Source organism: Dama dama, chromosome 32 (genome assembly GCF_033118175.1).
Source record: "Dama dama isolate Ldn47 chromosome 32, ASM3311817v1, whole genome shotgun sequence".
Lineage (NCBI taxonomy): Eukaryota > Metazoa > Chordata > Mammalia > Artiodactyla > Cervidae > Dama > Dama dama.
This window is the reverse complement of record NC_083712.1, coordinates 44,072,818-44,086,475: the sequence shown is the minus strand read 5'-3', so window position 1 is coordinate 44,086,475 and position 13,658 is coordinate 44,072,818. Positions and strand designations below refer to the sequence as shown.

General features: G+C 46.3%; 1 protein-coding gene across 1 annotated transcript; it reads left to right on the top strand.

Annotated features, from left to right (window-relative positions):
• Positions 1–1,410: 1,410 nt before the first annotated feature.
• LOC133050658 (SOSS complex subunit B2-like) lies at positions 1,411–2,524 on the top strand. Its single transcript, XM_061134957.1, has one exon. The coding sequence runs from the start codon at positions 1,755–1,757 to the stop codon at positions 2,133–2,135; it is 381 nt and encodes a 126-aa protein (XP_060990940.1). The 5' UTR covers positions 1,411–1,754; the 3' UTR covers positions 2,136–2,524.
• The last annotated feature ends 11,134 nt before the right edge of the window (positions 2,525–13,658 follow it).

The window sequence follows — 13,658 nt, the reverse complement described above, 5'->3', positions numbered from 1 at the left end:
TTTTACGGCACTGAAACCAAACTGTGAACCAGTTGCTTTATCTTTTAGAGAAAAATTGCCCTACAGCCAACGCAGTGACACCGCCTGCAGCAGAGATGCTTATGGTGAAAATATCAGATGTGCTTTCCCCTACCCCACTGCATTCTTTATGTTGAATATGTATTTACATACAATCAAATGGTATAAACATCTCTCTCCTTCCTGTGATCTCCTATTGTCTGATCAAGTTCAAAGCTCTTACCACAGCACCTTCAAGAGCTGGGCCCTTGTTTATTCCTTCAACCTCAATTTTTATATTGCATGTGCGCATGCTCAGTCATGTCCAACTCTTTGCAACACCGTGGACTGTAGCCTGCCAGGCTCCTCTGTCCATGGGACAGAGTACTCTTCCCAGACAACAGTAACTGGAGTGGGTTGCCATTTCCTTCTCCAGGGGATCTTCCCAGCCCAGGGATAGAACCCATGTCTCCTGCATTGGCAGGCGAATTTTGATACTATCATACTCTGTTCAGACCCCACCCATTCATTCATGATTTTCACAAATTTTTATTGAACTTCTATGATATGCTGAGTGTTACCGTGGGTTCTGAAGACACAGCAGTGAACACAACAAACAAAAACGTCTAGTCTTTTGGAGCATCTGTTCTGGGGATGGGTCGCAGGTGGCAGATAATAAACTAAATGGGTAGAATATAGAGTGTTTGAAAGTTATATGTGATATGAGAAAATAAAAAATAAGAGGATGGGGTGTAAGAGGAGAGATGGCAGTTTCGTGTGAGAGGATTAGGGTCACTCAGTAAAAACTGGTGGGAGAGAAGTGTGCCGGCTGGGGTGGGGGGTGGGGAGCCTGGAGGGGAGTGGGCCGGGGGGGAGGTTGAGGCAGGGAGGAGGGAAGGGGGAGAGTGTCAGAGCATGCAGGGTCTCGGGCAGGACTGCAGCGTTTACCCAGTGAAATGAGGGTCACCGGGGTGATTTGAGCTGTCTCAGCATGACCCGTCTTAGCATATACACAGATCGATCATTCAGTTAACTCAGCTGAGAACGGATGGAGGGCTCTGCTACAGTCCATGGGTCACAAGGAGTCAGATACAACTTAGCAACTGAACAAAAACAACGAAATCTGCAGTAGATGATAGTGACTTGGATGAGGCTGGAAGCAACACAGCTGGTGAGACGTGATAGGGTTCTATCCATGATTCTTTCAGTGGAGTCAAGAGGATTTGCTGAGACTCTGGAGATGGGGTACAGAGAGGACTCAGTAGAGACACCGAGATATGTCCATGGGGTCACAAAGAGTTGGACACGACTGAGTAACGAACACAAAAAAACAGGAGATCAGAGTCGGTGTTTGGGGCGCTACGTGATAGTGAGTCGGTCTCTGCTCCGGGTTCGCTGTCACAGCCCAGCCCTCCCTGGAGTCCGGGACGGACAGGGCACGCGCCCATGTCTATGTGTCAGCGGGACTCAGGACAGAGGCATCCTCTTGCTGCCTTTTTTTCTTCCTTTTATCCAAAGAAGGGGGCAGTTCTCACGCTTGCCTTCCTGTCGCCCCGTTGGGAGCGGGGTTGGTGTGCGGAGTGGTTCGTCTTTTTTTCTTTTAAACTTGACGCGTGACCAAAACCAAAGACGGCCATGAAGTGAGATCATGCAAAGTAGCAGATAAAACTGGCAGCATCACTATTTCCGTGTGGGATGAAATCAGAGGTCTTATACAGCCAGGGGATATTATTCGGTTGACCAGAGGGTATGCATCCATGTGGAAAGGATGTCTGACACTTTATACTGGAAGGGGTGGAGAACTTCAGAAAATTGGGGAATTTTGTATGGTTTATTCAGAATTGCCAAATTTCAGTGAACCTAACCCAGATTATCGAGGACAACAGAACAAAGGGGCACACAATGAACAGAAGAATAATTCCATGAATAATAGTAACAATGTGGGTACAGGTACATTTGGACCAGTGGGAAATGGGGTTCAGACTGGCCCAGAAGCGAGGGGATGCCAATTTTCATATGCTGGTAGAAGCAATGGCCGGGGACCTATAAATCCACAGCTACCAGGAACAGCTAATAATCAAACAGTCATGACCACAATAAGTAATGGCAGGGACCCTCGGAGAGCCTTTAAAAGATGACCTTTGCCAAATACTCACATGTAGTTTTTAAACTATATGCCCTACTTGAACACTTATTGCACTTTTATTTATTGTTAACTGTGAAAACTGTTCTTTATCTGTTCTTTTTATGTTTTTGGTTTGTTAACAAGAGTGGTTTGTTTTTATAGAAGAACTATTAAGCTGCTCGAGTCTCCTATTGAAGAATGGGAACACTCTGAAGAATAGGGGCATTTATTTTTAGAGCAAAAAGATCTTTGGATATCCTCTAAAAAACCTGCACCCATTTCATGGGTGAGTTACTTATGCCATCAGCATTTTAGCCTCTATGAGTCTGTCTTCTATATAAATTTTGTAATATTTAAAATAAGGCTTAGTGGGAGACGTTCTTTTTTCTTAAATACAGATATTGCCAACTAAAACAATAATCACCAAAAAAACAAAAATCTGGTCAATGTTAACAGCAATTTTTGAGTGTGACTCCAGGGAATGATTGACTTCTTCATTGAGTGACTGCCATTAAGATTTTCCAAGGACTGAATCATCCTAAACTCTTGTTTTATTACCAAAAAGCATATTCTTTATCAGAATTATGGAACAGAATATGATCTGTATTATGACAAATTTTTAGAAGGAATCTACATTTATTTTAAAGTAGTCCTATTAATATTTATCAGCTTTGTGCGTTACACTGAATGGAAATTTAAACCTGAGGCCTTGAATGTTTATTTTTTGAAACTACTGTGTCAAATATTAAAGTTTAATTTGAGGGAGTTATGAAGTCATAATAAACATTGATCTAATTTTTACAAATTATGGTAGATAAATATAATAGTGAAGGCAATTCAAATTGAATTTATATTCAATCTTACAGGGTCCTGGGTACTTGCAGAAAATCAGCCTGGAGTGAAAATCCTAGGTACTTACTTATTTGAAGGGAGTGTGTGTGTGTGTTTATTGTCAAAGTTTCTGAACACAATTCACAAAGCCTTATCAGCTGAAGTTAAGAAATGGCTCTCCCAAAGAAGCAAATACAGCTTTATTTAGAAATATAAAGGTTACATTTACTCTTGTGATGTTAAATGGTGTCCAGTTCCACTTTTCACTGTAGGGTAGATAACTGGAAAATTTTTCCTTTGTTAGAATTAAACTCTTCAAAATTATCTCTTGAATAAAATTTGCATTAATGTTAAAAAAAAAAAAAAAAGGAGATCAGTCCTGGGTGTTCATTGGAAGGACTGATGTTGAAGCTGAAACTCCAGTACTTTGGCCACCTGATGCGAAGAGCTGACTCATTGGAAAAGACCCTGATGCTGGGAAAGATTGAAGGCAGGAGGAGAAGGGGACGACAGACAATGAGATGGCTGGATGGCATCACGGACTCAATGGGCATGAGTTGAGTAAACTCCAGCAGTTGGTGATGGACAGGGAGGCCTGGCATGCTGCAATCCATGGGGTTGCAAAGAGTCGGACACGACTGAGCAACTGAACTGAGACACTCCCTAGTGGGCAAGTTGAAGAGGCAGCTCAAGGTGTGCCCCCTTCACACCGGAATAGTGCCGTTCTCACCTCCTGACCTCATTCTTTCATGTTCACATGGATTCTGCACGTCTTTAAATGCACTTTCTTTCTGGCCTCCACTGTACCTCTTATTGCACTGCATTGTAATTATTGTTATCTCTTCCTTTCATCTCGCTATCCTGCTACTCATCCTCAGCACAATGCCTGATACAAAATAAATAATCAGGAAAAGTCCATTGAATAATTCAAGTCTCTCAGGGCCACAGTCTCCTACGTTCAGTTGTTAGATTTCTTGATACACGCTACTATTTTTTCTCTCCCACAAAAAGAGCTGTTTGGCACACACTGATTTAATCTATGTGAATTAAATTCTACATTTGTTGGTGTGCTTTTTTCTTATTTCCTTGGGCACGCAATGTATCAAGCATGAGTAATATCTGGCACACAGAATCTCTAATGGCTTCCTCTTTTTTATTAGATCAATGATCGAATTCTTGAGAAGGGGACTATTTGGGAAGAGAAAGCCCCAATTCCTTGAAAATGGTGGGGAAGAAAAGACAAGGCAGTATAAACAATGAGCAATGCATTTGATTTGGGGGCCCTTGAAGCCTTATTCATGGAAAATTGGAACCATTTTGTAGCATCCTTTAGCAGCCAGTGAGTTAGTAATGATAGCTTGGCCTCTAAATATTGGATGCATTTATTATGTACTTCTTTAGTGTTTGGCATATTTTGAAAGGAACGTAAAGTAAAAAACTCATTTTAACAAATTCTACCCCACACCTCTCCACTTTTACCAGCCCATCAGCCCTTCTCTGCATTTCCTGTTTTTTCAGAGCTTAGCCTTAACATATGTTTATGTCTATTCTTCTTTTTTTTTTTTTTTTTACATAAATGGGCCCCTGCTGCGTTATTTTTTCTGTCACATGGGTCAGGAAGATCTGCTGGAGAAGGCATAGGCTACCCATTTCCGTATTCTTCGGTTTCCCTGGTGGCTCAGCTGGTAAAGAATCCGACTGCAATGCGGGAGAACTGGGTTCAATCCCTGTGTTGGGAAGATCCCCTGGAGAAGGGAAAGGCTACCCACTCTAGTAGTCTGGCCTGGAGAATTCTATGGACTGTATAGTCCGTGGGGTCTCAAAGAGTCAGACACGACTGAATGACTTTCACTTCACTGCATTATTTTTTTCTGTCACATAGTTTTATTTAATTTAATGTATCTTAAGCTTGTTTAAAAAGTTACAGCATGTAACAATAACATACAATTATAGCCAATACAAACCAGTATACTTTTTTCTCATTAGCACTTCCATAACATCCCACTGTATACATGGGCGACTATCTAAGACATTCTACTGTTGAGTATTCATGGTTGGACAGTTGTCATAAAAGAATGCTACAGTGAATAACTTGGTAAATGTATACACACATATATATATACACCTACATATACATACACATTATCATTAAGTACAGTATGTATTTGTATACACACATATTACTCTATGCATTTGCATGTATATGTACATATAGGCATATATGTGTACATATACACAAAGCTGTTCATATATAGGCTCCATGCTAATTATCTGTAGGATACTTTTTAAAAGGGCGTTTGCTGTTATGATTTTTGATGCATAATTGACAAGTCTGAGGAACCCAGCAGGATACACCGGTGTCCACAGACACAGGCTGAGCAAAATTCAAACAAGTCCCAGTTTCCATTATCAAAGCCTCATTAACCAAGCCATCCGCGTTCATTTTGCAATTGCTGGCTGGCCAAAAAGCAAGTAGCAGATGTCAACCTTGCAGAGGTTCACTAAATAGAGCTGAGCTTGATTCAGATTCAACTGCTGCTCCCCGGTCATCAGGGGGGCCGGGAGGATCGCAGAGGTGACATCACATGTACACCGCCAGCTCCATGCTCAGGCCTGACTCACACCTTTGCCCTGAAAGGCTCTGCGGTGGGTTTGCTCCAGGGTGGAACGGGGATGTGACTCTCCCGCTGACTCAGCCCCCACTGCCCCCCCAGACCCGCTGATGGAACTTCCATGTGAGGAGTTAACTCCGTCCCACCCTGCTCGCCAGCAAGTTGGTGAAGAGTCTCAGCCTAGGATGGCCTTTCACGAGGCAGAAGGCAGCTCATCCCTGCGAGTCTCCATCCCTGCCTCCCCCCAACCCCACTACCCAGCTCCCTAATGGCACTTTAAATGCAGAGGGGTCATTTAAGTATAATCCATCAAGCCTGGATGCGTAATATTGTGACTGCAGATTTCGGTTTAGTTCTGTGTGCTTAATTGTGTGTGCTGTGTGTGCTAAGTCGAGTCACTCGTGTCCAGCTCTGAGACTTCATGGACTGTAGCCCGCCTGGCTTCTCTGTCCATGGGATTCTCCAGGCAAGAAGACTGCAGAGGGTTGCCATGCCCTCCTCCAGGGGATCTTCCTGACCCAGGGATCGAACCTGAGTCTGTTATGTCTCCTGCATTGGCAGGTGTGTTCTTTACCACTAGCACCACCTGGAAGCCCCACGTACTTAATTACAGGGATATGATTTATCTGTAGATAAATCCACCAGCGTGAGTACAGTTTGAGCCTCTTTGCTTCTTAGCAGGAAAACAATAGCTTCGCACGGCCTGGGGTAGAGCGGACTTCAGGTTTGGGGTGGGTTCTTTGTCCTCTGCTGAAGCCCCACATTCTCCTTGTCCATCCAGGGTCACTTCGTGCGCTCTGGATGACAGGGTTATGAACAGTATGAGATAAATTCTGTGCTGCCAAAGGTTGGTCCTTTGGATTTTTTTGTTTTCTCCCTTCTTTCAGGAGATGCTGCTGTAGTCGGCACCTGCACTAAATCAGTGTCTGGTCTGTGTTTGTTCAGACCTTTCTGTCTCGCCAGAGACTTTTCTGGGACTGGCTCTTTTTGTGGTGGGAGAGGCTACTTCGCTGTCATTCAGGAAGCTTTATTAGGAGTTCAGGAAAGACCAGCTTTTAGGTGCAGTCATCAGGGAGCATTTTCCCTACACACCCATGCCCACACACACACACACACACACACACACACACACACTCAGGAAACATCATTAGTAGGCTAGGAAACACCAGCTCTTAGTTGCAATCATCAGAGAGTGTTTTCCCTACACACCCACACCCACACCGAAACGGGCTCTCTCTATGTCAAATATCATTTCTGCAATTTAAAAGCCATGTGAGACTGTCCGGAGGGTCCCCTCAGCACCTTCCCTTCTGAATCTGGCGCTGCATCCTGGCCTGTGGTTTGGGGTATTAGCAGAAGGGAGCCAACATGCTTGAGGAGCAGTGAAACAGGAGGAAGCATGTTTCTTTCATCATCTGGGTAGATGTTGTTGCAGGTGGGGCTGGAAGAAGACAGCTCTGATCCTCTCCCTCGGGTAATGCTCCTTCTGAGCCATGGCTTTAATTTTCCTTTTCTAAATTCTTCCAAGTTGGCCAGTGAAAAGCACAATATACCATTTGCAGGAATCATTTTTTAATTTCATCCCCACTTCTTCAATCCATCCTTTGAAAGTGCAGCTTGTCAAGGAGAACCAAGGGCACAGCTGTGTCGTATCCCAACACACATCAACACTTGCTGCCATGTGGAATCTCAGTTTAGGGGAAGAAGGTCTGAGTAGGAGCCTGGATCTTAGGAGGTGACCCAACTGCAGCCTTGAGGAGGTGAGTTAGCCTCTCCTGCCCACCACCCCGGCCCCCCAGGCACGCCTTGAAATGGAGCAGTACCCTGTGGTCCTTGCCCCTCATGTTTTCCACCTGCCTTTTGCCTGTGGAAACACTTTAGCCAAACAATGCGTTTAATCAGAGAAGTGAGAACAGGCAAAAACAAAGGAAAACAGTCAAAGGAGACCAAACAATAAGTTTAGTCACTAAGCAAAGTCAAGGACATTTCGTTCCTTCTCAAGGACCACAGATAATATTCTGAGCCACATCCTGTGAGCTGTCATAGGTGCTGAACATACGGAAGAAGTTAGCTGCATGATGACCGCACTGTAGCCGTGACATCAGCTGTTACAACTCCAAGAATTGGCCTCAAGGAAAAGGGAACAAACTGGCCCTGGAACTGAAGATTAACTGCACTTAAGACCATTAAGATGACGCCAATCAAACCACTGGTGACCAGTTTCAAGATGACTGGCAGAGCTGACCATGCTGTTTTGGCATGCAGCCCCTCCCGCCGTCTATAAAACCTCTTGTTCATGGATGGTCAGTGGGGGGAGTCAGCCTTTGAACAGGCATCCGTCCTACTCCCCACCCCGGTTGCTAGCATCCAAAATAAAGCAAAAGTTCCTTCCCACCAATCTGGCCTCTTTAATGGCTTTTGAGTGGTGAGCAGCTGGACCCCACTTTCAGTTACTTCTGAAGGCAGAAGGCCAGCTCGGGCCTTCTCCCAGCCCCTTCTATCCTACGATCCAAACACTTAGTTAAGCTGTGATTACACTCATCCTCCCGAGAAAAAGAAAGAAGCACAAATAAGTGATTACCCAAGTCCCAAGAGCTGCAGAAGATTGCACTAATGGAAAATCTGCTCTAAGTCAATGATGTAACCAGACCAGATGACCGTCCAAGCCCAGGGATTCCTGGAGTACACGACTCTCACTCAGAAACGACGGCCCGAGAGAGGGAGTGTGAGTGCGTGTGCAGTGTGCTTAGCACAGCGCCGGGGACACAGGCTCCGAGAGGCGAGAGCTGCTAACAGAAGTAACACTTGTGTTGTTCACTGTCTGTAGAAAATCCATGATGTGGTGTCGTAGTCATGCACGTCATCTGTCTGTGTGGTTTGCACGGAGCAAACAGGAGCATACTTTGAATTTAATGTTATATTATATCTTTCCATCAAAGATGTCTCATTTGAGCTCCTCGATCATGGTCTGATTTTACTACAAATAAAGTTTAGGGTCATGCTTACTCGGGAGAACAGGACAGTCTAGTAAGAAGAGTATGGACTTCATTCCCGTCTGCCTGGAGCTCTTCCTTGCTGCAGGAAGTCAGGACCTCGTAGTTAGATGGTGCCACCTTGGAAGCAGAGACGTGTTCCAGAATCCTGGGATGTTACCTGGCATGCAGAGCCCTGTTTGTATTCCTGCCTGAGACATCCGACCAGATCCACCAGTGCCCCTTGACCAGGTGGCTGCTCTGCAACCTCAGAGGATGTGAAAGGCTTGGCTCGGGTGGTGCCTCGACCCAACGGTGTAGAGCTGTGAATCTGATCCTAACTCTTCCGAAGCAGGGTTCTTTCCGTCTTGTTGGTGACTCCCCGTCTGGCCAGCACTGCCTCGCTGTCGCCTCCCTGCCAAGATGACCTGCCAACCTCAGGCTCGGCCCTGCAAAGATGCAAGCCCAGCAGCGTCCCAGCTGGCGGTCCACTCGGAGCTCCACACCCAAGCGAGTGGGCTCTGGAGCCCGTGTGCTGCCCCGGGTCCTCGGCGGGGGCTGCAAGAGACAGAGCCAATGCTTCCAGAATGCTTGCGGAGTGAGGCCTGGGGGCCCCCCGCTTCAGTCCTCACGCAGGGTGAGTCTGTCTGTCCTGCTTTGTCCTGGGGGTCAGTTCAGCCACGTGAGCCCCTCATCTCTCACCCAATACCTGCTAGTCTCTTCCTCCAAGGTGGGTACCATTCCTGTGAGAGCTCCTACCTCCCCGGTGTCTGCCCTTTACCCCCAAGGCTGGTCCTTGAACCAACCTGGATAAACTCCCTGATTCTGAAAACCCTGGCTTCCTCGTGGCCCCAGCAGCTCCCCGAGGCGGACCCCATTCTGGATCAAACTGCTGGCCTTGTGCGTCAGGCCTGCCCAACAGCTCTGCGTGGTCTGGCTCCAGCATCTCCCGGCCCTCTCCCTCACTCCAGTTCCCCCGGCCTTCCTCCTCATCCCACCGGGACCTGTTAACCTCGACCCCACTTCTGGTCCTCCGCAGGAGCTGAGCCTCTGCGCTTGTGCTCTCCCCTCTAATTTCACCCGAGTTGCTCCTTCTTATCAAGCACATCACAGCTCACATGTCACTTTTTCAAAGAGACCTTCGCTGATGACCCCAGTCTCTGTCTCATCCTTTTTTTCAAGATCTCTCCAGAGTATTTACTACTCAACGACATGTTCATATTTATCTTCATTATCCTGTGTGTCTTTGTCTGTCTCTGGCCCTACAATTTAAGCTCCATGAGAGCAGGACCTCACCTGCTCAACCTCTGCTGCATCTCAGCACCTGGGACATCTCTTGGCCTGCGGAGCTGCTCAGCGAACGCTTAGGCAGTGAGTGAGTAGTAACCCTACGCTGGACGAGGGGGTGGGGGGCAGAGACCCTCTCGCTGCTCATTCCCCACCTTGGTCCCCACGTGGTCACCCCAGCTCACAGCCCCTGCCCCCCTGGGCCTGCCTAACACCTGCAGGGGTAGGTTACACAGTGTAAAATCATTATCTTGCATTTTGTCCCCCAAACACCACTGTTCTCCTTTTTAAAACAAAATCCAAGTATAGCAATAAAAGAATACGACTTTTACTATATACTCGCTTCTTCCACACATGGTTAAAATTCTCCCTTCTCACTTTTAAAACTTGATTTATCATGAATAAAGCAAAATCACTTTCCAAGGCATTCTCCACACTCTCTCTTTCCGCCCTCTCCCCCATCTTCCCCTTGGCTGAGCCCTAGCCTCCCCCCCACCCCCCAATGCAGGCCAGAACTGGGACAGAGACGTGGGCGGGGGAGCTGGGCAGTCAGGCGGAGGCACTGCTGGACCAGTGGGTGGGGCTCCAAGCTGTGTGCCAGGCTGGGTGCAAAATGCTGGGAAACTGAGTCCTACCCGCTGTGAGGGCAGTAATGGGTGACAAGCTGGGTTGGTTTGAACAGTGAGAGAAAGAAGCTCCCTGGCCCCACCAGAATGAGTCTTAGCTGAAAAGTGTTTGCAAGAGGGTTAGAAAGCCAGGCTGCCCTTAGGAAGTAGGGGCTCTGAGAAGAGACCCTCTCAGGGGGGTCCGATCTCACACAGATGCTCCAAACACATGGCCCACACGCCCAGGACTGTAATGACCATCAGCCCACACGCCCAGGACCATAGTGACCATCAGCCCACACGCCCAGGACCATAGTGACCATCAGTCACACACCCAGGACCATAGTGACCATCAGCCCACACGCCAGGACCGTAGTGACCATCAGCCCACACGCCCAGGACCATAGTGACCATCAGTCCATACGCCCAGGACCATAGTGACCATCAGCCCACACACCAGGACCGTAGTGACCATCAGTCACACACCCAGGACCATAGTGACCATCAGTTCACACGCCAGGACCATAGTGACCATCAGTCCACACGCCAGGACCATAGTGACCATCAGCCCACACGCCAGGACCATAGTGACCATCAGCCCACACGCCAGGACCATAGTGACCATCAGCCCACACGCCCAGGACCATAGTGACCATCAGCCCACACGCCCAGGACTGTAGTGACCATCGGCCCACACACCCAGGACCATAGTGACCATCAGCCCACATGCCTAGGACCGTAGTGATCATCAGTCCATACGCCCAGGACTATAGTGATCATCGTCACACACATAGGACCATAGTGACCATCAGTCACACACCCAGGACCATAGTGACCATCAGTCACACACCCAGGACCATAGTGACCATCAGCCCACACGCCCAGGACCGTAGTGACCCCGGTCTGGAGTAGAGAGTAAAGTGTAGAGAGTGCACAGAGAGTGTCAAGGAAACTAGAAACTAGATTCAGGAGCCATCAGGTGAAATCTAATGCGTCTCCTATTCAATATAAGTCTGACTCCTAACAATGGTATAAACTTTGCATCCTCTGGGACATTTACTCAACATTACCTTGCTTGATCCTTGTAGCAACCTCATATAAGAAACAGAGCAAATAATATCATCCTCACTGTTGAGTAAATGAAAACTCCGAGTGGTTACGAAATTGACCACAGTGTCATCCGTGTCATCAGATTCTCTTACAGGCTCAGCAGGTACAACTGAATCTGAGAAACTGCTCTAAGTTTTCACTTTGAGTGACTTATATTAACCCCAAGCCCTTTCCATAAAGTTGTAATTATTAAAGAATCTTAATCTATCAAAAGAATATGATATGACTTATTTAAATGGCAAACTCCTTTCAAGGTACACTAAAATAGTTTAAAATATCTTTTCTGATGTATGTACACTGGTACATTTAAATGATCAGATTTATTGTGTGAATTAAATAGGCAAACTGGAATCTGTAAGGAATTCCCAGAAATCAACAAGAACAGGCAAACAAAATAAAAACTGACCAGACCTTTTACTAGCTGAGTCATGGAAAAGGAAGCCCAGAAGCCAAGCAAGAAGAAGAAAAGAGAGAAGAAAAGTTGGTCCCCCTCTCCGCGTCCTCCTGGACTCAAGGCTGCCCACAGGGACCGTGGTTCCCTGGCTGTGCCATCTAAGGATGCGCCGAGATTTTGCCAGTGGAACGTTAGCAGAAGGAATCTGTGCAGTTTCTGCCTTGTTTGCCAATAAGAAAATTGCTTTCCCAGAAACTCTCTAATTTCTTTCCAAAAGTTAGTATGTGGCAACCTCCCAACTTCAGCCTTTGGGACGAGGAAGGTGACCTAAGCGACGGCAATGTGTCAATGGGGAGGACCCCCGACTGAGCATGGGGCAGGGCCCCCAACCCACCAGCCTGACTGCCAATGTGGTGGTGACGCAGGAGAGAACTGGACCCGGGCCTCTTTGTTCCATCAGCTTAGCTTCACCCTGAATAACACAAAGTTTGACCCAACTAGTTGTCCGGGAAATTCAGATCAAAAGGAGATGCCATCTCACACCCTACAGTTAGCAACATTTTAAAAGTCTGATGATACTAAAAACTGGCAAGACTCTGGGAAATAGGAAACCCACGTATAGTTCTGCCAGGAGCATAAATTGGTACAACCATTCAGAGCACAATTTGTCAATATTATTGATGTGGAAAATGAACACCTCTACAGCCTTCATTTCCCTTCTAGGGACAGTAAACTTACATATGGAGACCATCTGTGCGGTGGTTCCAACTTCACTTTCATTAGCAAAATTGTAAACAGTCTGAAAGTCCAGGAATAAGGGGATACGTAAGTTGCGATACTTGCACACAATTGAGCACAACCGACTTTTAAAATGGATACACTGTATCTACGTGAGTCAGCATGAATAAATTTCAAAAACATAGAATACCAAAGAGAAAAAAAGTTGAAGGATATGTACAATATGATAGCACTTGGTAAAACTGAGAGTATGCAAAACATAACAGTGTATTTCTTTGACTACATATTTGTGGTAAGAATATAAAAGTGTAATGGAAGAATCCTTACCAGATGCTTGATGCGGTTGTCTCTGGAGCAGGAAGGTTAAGATGGATCTGTGGAGAGAAACAAGGAGGTTTCAACATTCTTCACAGTGTTTTATTTCTTGTGTGAAAAGATGTCATGCAAAAATAACTTTTGAACTTTTAAATAACATAAAAATTAAACTTCTACATCTAATTTTCAGGATTATGCTTTCTGCACAAAGCATCCTGCTTATGTGTCTTCCTGGTGATGAAGAAATAGAGCATCTCTCAGGAAGAGCCACCCAGAGGTCAGCGTTTATTTGACTTTTGAGAACACCTGGTTCATTTGGGCTGGGAGAAAACTCTGGGCCTTCTGCTTAGTGCATCACTCAGCAGCTAGTGTCCTCAAATCATACATGATGTTCGCTGTACAATAAGAGGGCTCCCTGGGTCGCTCAGCTGGTAGAGAATTCACCTACAGTGCAGGAGACCCTGGTTTGATTCCTGGGTCGGGAAGATCCCATGGAGAAGGGATAGGCTACCGACTCCAGTATTCTTGGGCTTCCCTTGTGGTCATGTTTGGATGTGAAATGTGGACCATAAAGAAAGTTGACCACCGAAGAACTGATGCTTTTGAACTGTGGTGTTGGAGAAGACTCTTGAGAGTCCCTTGGACTGCAAGGAGATCCAACCAGTCCATCCT